Source organism: Glycine soja, chromosome 5, assembly GCF_004193775.1.
Source record: "Glycine soja cultivar W05 chromosome 5, ASM419377v2, whole genome shotgun sequence".
NCBI classification, from domain to species: Eukaryota; Viridiplantae; Streptophyta; class Magnoliopsida; order Fabales; family Fabaceae; genus Glycine; species Glycine soja.
The window spans coordinates 42,231,506-42,241,100 of record NC_041006.1 but is presented as its reverse complement, the minus strand read 5'-3'; the positions used below and the strand labels follow the sequence as shown (position 1 = coordinate 42,241,100).

General features: G+C 32.4%; 1 protein-coding gene across 3 annotated transcripts; it reads right to left on the bottom strand.

Annotated features, from left to right (window-relative positions):
* Nucleotides 1-1,105: 1,105 nt before the first annotated feature.
* On the bottom strand, nucleotides 1,106-5,635 carry LOC114413525 (vacuolar protein sorting-associated protein 32 homolog 2-like). Of its 3 annotated transcripts, XM_028377983.1 has the most exons (7): nucleotides 5,619-5,635; nucleotides 5,290-5,432; nucleotides 4,519-4,618; nucleotides 2,747-2,832; nucleotides 2,028-2,119; nucleotides 1,716-1,830; nucleotides 1,106-1,578 (listed from the first exon to the last, which is right to left on the bottom strand). In XM_028377983.1, the coding sequence occupies exons 2-7, from the start codon at nucleotides 5,359-5,361 to the stop codon at nucleotides 1,387-1,389; spliced, it is 657 nt and encodes a 218-aa protein (XP_028233784.1). In that variant the 5' UTR covers nucleotides 5,362-5,432; nucleotides 5,619-5,635; the 3' UTR covers nucleotides 1,106-1,386. The 3 variants fall into 3 exon arrangements, with proteins under 3 accessions (XP_028233784.1, XP_028233783.1, XP_028233785.1); XM_028377982.1 differs by lacking the exon at nucleotides 5,619-5,635 and having other exon boundaries at nucleotides 5,290-5,520; XM_028377984.1 differs by lacking the exons at nucleotides 5,290-5,432; nucleotides 5,619-5,635 and adding an exon at nucleotides 4,249-4,370.
* Nucleotides 5,636-9,595: the final 3,960 nt, after the last annotated feature.

Below are 9,595 nucleotides of genomic sequence, written 5' to 3'. Positions count from 1 at the left end.
ACTAACCTCATCCGGTAAAAAATGTTACGTATTAATGAAAGAAGACGATCTTATTCCATGTACAAATATCAACAGAACACCACCAGCATGTTGATGCTTGTGCATTTACCTTCCGCCTAAAGCACCCAAGCCAAAACTTTCAGAGATAAAAAATTTTAACTAAGAAAAGTAATTTATAAAAAAATTTAAATTTTTTTAATCTAAAATTTATTGTTTGGATGTTTTTTTATGAAAAATTTAAATTTTTGAAATTTTAAACAACTAAAAATGTGAAATTTTAATTTCCTTCTGAAATATGAGAAATTGAAATTCTCTTCTTGATAGAAAAACATTTCAAAATATTCACGTATTTTCTTTGTAACATTTATCCTTTCTTCCACGGAAGATCAATCACCGGAGTCGGAGGGTCTGAACCATGTCTTGAACTATATCTTCTCTTCGCATTCATTTTCTTTCCTCCTCACAATTTTAATTTTTTTTTATCCAAATACAAAATTTTAAAAATAAAAGAATTTCAATTCAAGTATTTAAAATTCTTAAAATTTAAAATATCTAAGAATTTTAAATAATTTTAAATTCCCTCGTCCAGCTGTGATTCTTCTTAAATATGAGCATACTTTTCAATCAACTTTTTAATTAATTTTCTCTGAATCCCAATCCGGCTGGACACAAACACACTACATGTCAATTCTGGTTCATTGTTCAAACTTCAAACTTGCTTTTCCGTCTAAGCAGCCTGAAATAATATTGCATTTTTATTTCGGGACTAAAAAATATTTTTCCCTGCTTGAATGGCACTGGTGATTTTCAAATAAACTAAAATAATTAATAACTCAAGCATTGCCTCTCCTAGATCAATCATTTTTCATTCGTTACTCTCCACTGTGACTTAAGTCTTAGATTATCCACTGATCAGTCTGAATAACATTTAAACTAAAACATTCCAGGAGAAAGTATAAGTTTTGAAGGGCTATTGAATTTTTATAACCTTTATATACATCCTCTTGTCTGTTTAATAATTTCATAGGTAAGCAAGAAAGAGAGGGGGCAGAATTCTCTGTGTCACTCTTTGATTTTAAAAGAGGCCACTTATAATGAACATCAATGCCTGTAAAGTTCTGGCCTAATCAAAGCCAGCTGCAAAATCAATAAAAACTGCATAAAATAAGATCGTCAAACTTTTCCTGACAAGCAACTTTAGGGAATTCATTCCAAACTATTATTATACAAGTGAACTCAACTGTGCAAAGGTTGATATTTAACATGAAACTGGTGCACACACAAATTCACTCAACTGCCACCTTAATTGCAATACCAACAAACTAGAACAGATTAATGAATAGATAGCATAAATCAATAGTGTCGCAGCTGAGAAAAGGGACTTGCTCAAAGTGCCATCTCAGCCTGCAAAGCTGCCAATTCATCTTCCTCGGCAGTGGGCTTCGAAGACACAGGGCGAGTGGGTTGCCACCCAGCTGGAACATGCACTGGAGCAGCTGGAGCTGTAGTTGCAGGCTGAAGAAGCTGTTCTTCCAATTCAGCACCCTCTAGCTCTTCAAGTTCTGCTTCCAATTCATCCTGAATGGCAAACAAATTCAGATTTCAGAATGATGCCCAGATATGTCACATACTTTGTAGTTATGCTCAATAACTAAAAAGAAAAAAATTTCTCATTTGCATAGAGTACAAATAAAGTTAAAATTTGAGAAAATGACCTCATCAAAGTCAGCAGCTGCTCCGATTGGAGTAGACAATGCTTCCTGAATTTGTTTCATGTTCTCTGTCTGTTCGTTGATCTCGTCCATAGTCTTGTCAACATCATCAATATTCCTGAAAAATAAATACCGAAACTCAACAATGTCACAATCAGCAGCTCATTAAGATGCATTAAACAATACAACTGTATATCCGTGAAAATTTTCACATCATAAAAAATACGGTAAACTTGCCAGTTTTTAAAACAAGCCTAAAACAAAGATGTAAAATATAGAAGAGCATATTAAGGATGAAATCACTAATATACATACGTTTCTTTTTGCATAGCCCTCATAGCAGCGGCTCCAGTTCTCAATGCATCAACAGTTTCAGTGGTAGCCTTGGCACCTTCCAACATTATCATCTGCAACACAAATTATCAGCTTGAGATATAAATGATGCTCCAAACACTGAATCATTATCATACTCATTTGTCAGAACTAGAGCAGAATGGCTGCTAGGACTAGAAAAACCGGGAACGGATCCATCCAATCCTCAAAAATAAAATATAAAAAAACAAATAAAAAATGGAAACACCAGTCCTGAACAAGCTGACCCATGTGAACTAGTCATGGCTCACGGGACAGATAGAACAGGTCCCTTTTATTTTCTTTTGAAATTTTTTAAAAACTTTCTTTATATCATTTGATTATTTAGTTCCCAATTTAAAACCAAAACTCAGTTTTTCTTTTCCTGCTTTGGTCCAATGTTGACACAAATAAGAGCTTGTAATGCAATCAGTTTGGCTTACTACTTATCATGAGAAGTTTCACTTCTTCCTTCCCCTTTTACCTATTCACTGTAAGGCAGTATATTTTATAAAATCATACTAATATTACAATACTCAATACTATTTTTAGTTCAATAATTATTAATATGATAATTTCTACATTTTTATACTCAACCTAAAACTTTTCATTTTAACGATTCAAATGACTGGTTCAGTTTCAAATCCCCTGTCATGAATGCTGAATATAAAATGCATTCACACCTGGTCATGAATACGCAACTGGAAATTGCCAAGTTGCTCTATTTGCTGTTCATATAGCCTCTTCCTCTTCAAACATTGTATTGCCGCTGCATAAAACAGAAATTTAAAAACAATGTCACAATGGATTAATACATCATTGATTCATGAACCAGCTCCCATATTAATGGATTCCTAAAGATGTGTAAATTTTTTTCTGAAAAAATGCATATAAGCTTATCCATATAAATTCAGTATAATGTGTACTATAAATGGAAAGAATAATGGGGATAGAACCCTGTTGAACAATTTAGCGGAGTTTCACACTCAAGCTTTGCAACTCCATTCCTGATTTTTTTTTTTTTATATATAATATGAAAAGTTGAACAAAATAATAAATGGATGAGTATTTCTTTTTTAAAATTAATCTGGCATGGGCAGATGTGCCTCTCATTTGAAAATTGCCACTAAGCTCATTGTTGTCAAAATCGCCTCCCACACATAGGATTGTGTGGTCCAATGCGTTTTGACCTCCCAAGTGACTTGTATTCCCACCAGAAAGCATTCTATGGTTCACTTGTGTTGGATCATTGCTCCAAGTCGTGGAATCATAGGATTACTGCACTCCAAAAATCAGTTTGCAAAAGTGAACGATCTGGGTTGGCTCATACAATCCTTTAGAAAGAAAGCTTTTTTTTTGTTTGATTCCCTAAATTGTGTAGTGTTTGTGCAACCCTCAACTCTCCTCCGCTGTCATTCTTTGACACTCTTCTCTGGTTCTTCTCTAACTGTTGACCTTTTCTGGTTCTTCCCTCACTCTTTTAGCTTGCCCCTATCTCTTTGGTTTGTTTCTCTTCTCAGACTCCTCTGTTTGAGGCTGAATGCTCTCTCCTTTGTTCTCCCTCTCTCTTCGGGTTCTAAAGTTTGCTACACGATGATGTGTTTTGTTGTCAAGGAAAAAGGCTGATTTTTCAATTTAGTTTAATGTCTGGTGAGATTTAGAGGTTACTTTTCTAATTTATGTAATTTTTTATGCATATATATGCACACATAAAAACATACATATATATAATTTTGCATATTATTTAGATCTTAGTTACTATTTGCATTACAATCCTACACCCCTCTTCCATTCCAACATTGAAACTCAATTTTGATAACCTTGACTAAGCTACACAGTTAAAATTAACAGGAAGAAGAGATAAAAGCTTAATGCCTAATGTCTCAGTGTCTAAATAGTTAATTGCTACTATTTGTAGTTAAGGATGGGTGCAATTGCAACTCATCCAAAATTACAGTGAGATTGCACTTCTCCTGATAAAATAATACTACCCACTAAAATGTTTTGCACAGGCAAGACTGGAATTCATATTCCATTGCACACTAACTTAGATAAAGGAATATAACAAAAATTAATTGTTCAATGTCAGAGATGGTCCTGGTACCCTAACAATGGTGCCCAGAAGTGGCATAATACTAAAGGATCATTTAAAGAAAATAATGAGTATAAGGTAAATGTAATCAACCTTGGTGGAATGAAATGGCCATTTCCTCCGAAGGTAGTCCCCTTCAAATTAGAAGGGATCATCCAATCATATAATGGAATCCAAGTCTTATTGAGAAGCTTGACATGTTATTCTTGATGAAACTATCATAACACAAAATTTAGGCCAAAACATGGTTTCAAATTTCAAAATCTCAGCAGTCACACAAATATAAGTCAAATAGGAAGGAGGGCAGCATTGATGTCTCAATGATATTCTCTAGAACAAACATAAATGAGTTTTGATACTTACCCCTTTTATTCTTTGCCCTAGTGAATTCTTTGGCTTTTTCAACTTCTGCTGCAGCCTTTTTTAGGAGTACTTTCTCCTTTTTCTCTAACATTTCAAGTTTCTACAGAATTCAAGAGGCAAAACATTCAGAATGGGAAAAAAAAACTTTCCTCAAACTGTAAATTACTGAAGAAAACAACCAATAAACTTTGCGCACATTGATCTTTGCATGATCTAAGAATGTTCAGAAAAACTACGCAAAGTTACAGAACAGAGAAGATACAAAGTTTCAGAATAGAACACAAGATTGAATAAGAAAAAATAAGATACTAAAAGCAGAACTTGGCTACTGAGGCTGTGTCTTCACTCTCCAACAACTATGTGAATATCTGTAGTTTATTCACATAGTTTTAAGATCAAGCAATTTCCATAACACTAACATGACAAAAGCTTTATAAAAGGACACGTGAAAGATAAAATTATGGCTTTCTACACCTCCAAATTGAAAATAGCATTATTCTAATGCTGTAAAAAAAAAAATTACACGCAAGAATAAATTCTTAATTGACATATGGAGTACATAGGAAATTCGTTTTTTAATAGTTCCAGCTTCCAAAGACAATAACATTGCTTATCAATTAAGAAAAACAATAAAACTACTTTGAATATGTGAAACGCATAATTTGAAGAAAGAACAGTTATATTCATCAACCATGCACAATGCACTCAGCAATATCGGGTAGGAAAAAAAAAAGAAGAATTCCCCAATTGGAACATCCAAATTCAACTTACGTCATTTAACTCGTCTAAAGCGGTTAGAGTATTGACTTCCGGTTTAGGTTTACCAAAAATTCGGGTAAACATGGTTGATTAAGAGATGTGATACCCTTATTCGTCGAATTGGAAAATCAACGGGACGGTATCAATCGATCTCCCTGGAACACCAAAAGAATCGAACAATTGACAAAAATATAAAAATAAAAAGAAAGAGAAAGATGGTGTTGAAGAAAAGTGGAGATGAACTAACACCGTTGAAAAATTAGGGTTTTTTTTTGGGGGGGGGGGAATTAGATTATTAAATATGAAACAGAAATAGGGAGAGATCTAGCGAGAACGCGTACCGTGAACTGTGATGGGTATTGGGAAATTCAGAAAACAAACAAAGTAAGTTAACGGAATTTGCTTTGCCCCTTCTTCACTCCTCCACGTGGCGACCAACTGATTGGTTGCTATAGTGTGGGTCCCTGATCATTATTTATCAAGTAAAATAGTTAGGTCCCCGACTAAAGCATATAATTATAATGCCTACAAGAAAATTATCAAAACTTTTTTAGATGAAGATTAGAAAGAAAGATCGAAAAAAATAAAAAGAATTAATATATAAATAAATATTAAAAAAAGTAGTTTGAGATGATTCAAAGACAAAAAAAAATGCTACTTGTGTAAAATGCACATCTAAATCAAAGAAGAAAAATAATATTGAAAGAGTGAGGAAAGTAAGAGTACTACTCTTTACGTTGTTTTATATTTTAATTTATAATATATATATATATATATATATATATATATATATATATATATATATATATATAATAGGAAATTTGTTTGACCTAAAGATGACAAAAATATTTATACTTACATGGGTTCCTGAATAAAATTTAACGAATAAAAATATCTCATTAAATAAGCACCTGCGGGTAATTAAAACGGAATATCCATGTTTGTTGATAAATGAGGGCAATGGCAACGGCATATATTAAGGTACTTGTCCTGTGATTACCTATTAAATATTTGTTATGATAAAATTATGTAAGTATCCTAGTTCAAATGTATAGAATGGGAGTATTTTAATTTATCGACTTTTTTTAGACCCGTGAGATTGGATTATTATACCTTGATAATTTTGGGTTGAATTTATGGAATTTGAATTATTTAAGTTTATTGACTTTTGTTTAGATTTATCGGATTGAAGTAATGTATCATTTAAACTTAGTTTCTAAAGAACTATTTGGATAAGAATAATCGTTGTGCAAAGTCATTATTTTTAAGAACTTAGTTTCTAAAAAACATTTTTTTAATAAATATTCACAAATGCCTGCAAATATTGAAAGAACTTGCAGGTATCCGATTCGGGTACTCGTGTGATATGGGATAGATATATATTTGGCAATTCGTTAACATAAGTAATATTGTTTTTAGTGATTTGTAATATTTTTTACATGCTATTAGAGTACTACAATCAAAGTTGTTTAGTTATGTTGCATGGTTTACTTATTAATAAAATGTTATTTTGATGTGTAATATGTAATTTTGAGTTGTTTTAGTAATTGTCCCCAAAGCTAATTTCTCCGCCATCGTCAGCACCAATAGTAAGCTTGGGGATTCCTCTTTGCCCAACTAATTTATTTTGAAAGGATGCTGATAGTTATTTCATTTTTTTTTTATTCTGCACTTTTATGCTGGTTGTTTTCATTCGTTTACAACTCTGCTATGCAAAGGACCTCCTGCAATCAATATTTCTATTTACTCGTCACATATTGTATTCAGTATGGATATGTTCTTCTACGTTTGACAAAATTGAATCGATGCCTAGGCAGAAACAGCATATAGTTTCTTATGGATTTTCCCTTATTGGATGGACGAACAAACACATGCATCTTGATTATGCGTTTTACAGAACTTCCTTCGTTGCTAGTGTACAAATATCCTTATTCGTCATCTAAATACACTTTTGTTGTCTGAACATTAAAATATCCAGTTCCACAGCGTGTATAATTTGTATTTACATGATTTTTTATTTAAAGATGAATATTTCATTGAAATTAAAATAAATAATATACTCATAGAAAACCTAAAAAATAGTATAAAGGGAGAATTTTATTAAAATTTGACGCTACTTAAAAATGAAATAAAAGATGTAATCTCATGCCATTTTAAATAATATCTGAAAAACTGTTTTACAAATTAGTAAAATACATTTGTTTACCAAAAACTTATTTTGGAGAAACAATAAGACTGAACTTTGGTAAGTCAAGTGAAGATACTAGCGGACTAAGTTTATCGCTATCATGCCCCCATCCCTAAATCGACTTGAGAGGAATAAGGACTAAGTGTGTGTTTTAAATTTAATAGTCTTGAAAATTATGCTAGACCGAAATGGATCAACCTTGATTTTAAATGTTTGGATTGTTTTCAAAATCACAGCAGAATGGATTATGATTATAAAAAAAAAAAATCATGGTAGAATTGAAGCAAGTAGGAGTTTGATCCTTACCAAATAAAATGCATTGTATAGTTACTTGATCCTTGCCTTACCTTGTAAATATCATTTCCCAAAGAAAGGGAGTTTGGAGGATAGGAAATAAAAAAATAATACACATCTCAACGCAATTTTCCAAAAGCAAATGATAAACTATTCTTTGAATCATTGATTGATAGAGAAGTGATTTACTCGATAACCAGTAAATGCTAAACTATTCTCAATACAGGATCTAAAGCTCTTACTAGTTCTCACAAAAACAAATTACCTCCAAATGTCACCTTAACTCCTATTAGCTGGTCTCTAATCTGGTGACTGTTCCTATCTTCGTCAACTGCTTTTATCCAACCAAAGGAAAAACGAAAAAAGAGTAACTGGATCTCAAAAGAAATTATCTCTGTTTTGTGCTGTTGGCTGACAAGGATATTAGGCTCAATCCATAAGATAGATTGAAAATACTTTATAATTTACCTGGTCATTATGCTCCAAAATGCTTCTCATGTACATTCCTCCATCACTTAGGCAGAACATCTCTCTAGCTTGCTTTGGAGGTATACATGTATCCACAAAGCTTTCTTACCTCTTCTGATGACTCAGTTAGTAAATGATCCACATAGAGGCAGACTGCAGATGCACTGCAGCATAGTAACAAAACCATGCACTTATTTAGTTAATGCTTACGAAATAAAACAAAACAAAACAGATGTGAGGTATGTCCTACCCAAGAGGACCAAATGGTAGCCATATAACATCCCAACGGAACTTCGGCAACCTACCAAAAAAATCATTATTATTTAACAGTAAAAGATGAGAAGCACCTAGAGATAGCAGAAAACTTAATTGAAGAGTGTGCATGAAGCAGTTGTAAACATTTGTTTGTTCCTCCTTACCATATTACTTGAGTAGAATGTGTACAAGCTTCTTTTATCGTATATCCGCTTTATGTATTTGGGCCCAATAGTAGAGCCTGTTGATTCAAGTAGCTAGAAAATCCAAACTGAATGCCAATGTTTTCAGAGTTTTATAATATGTTTCATTTCACTTTTCTATATTTACCAATATGCAAAATCCGATATGGAGCATATAAAATGCCTCAAACAGTGCTTATCGGCTTATCTAGTAACTTTTCTGTTATTGTTAAATAAAAATTGACCATTGTCAAAAAAGAAAAAAAAATATACCAAATAAGTATTCGGCCAAACTGAGAAGACGACTATGTGGACTTCTAGTGCAACATACCCTATGAAGTCGAGTACCCTTTTGGCCATATGCTAACATATTTCGTACAAACATGCTTCGACCTTCAACATATACAAGTGACAAACACCATTCGATCACGATTATAGTTAATAAATCCACTTAAAAGGTAATTACTTGATCAAAAGTACCTAAAGGTGTATTGCCTAGCTAGTAATCACAACATGCATACACATAAACTCAAGAGTCAATTAGGTCAATATATAAAGGGAGGAGCCTCCAAGTAAAAAGACTAATTTCACTTTGCAGTATTCACTTATATCATCAATAACTCTGAACGGAACCCTAACTGGAGCATTTGAGTATTTTTTTGTAGATATCACCCTGTTTTATCTCATATAGATGAAAAAAGTGTATAAATTATGACAGAAAAATTATTCAACATAATCGGTGTCCTTTCAATAGAGAAGTGACAAATCTATTTGTGATAAGAACAAGAAATAATACTTAAAATTATAAATATAATAACCATAACCAAGACAAAAATAATATGTTAAATTGATAAGAATCTTTTTGTTTTGATAAAACAATTGGTAAGAATCTTGTGTCTATGAAAAGTGTTATTTGAGCCCTAAAAAAATG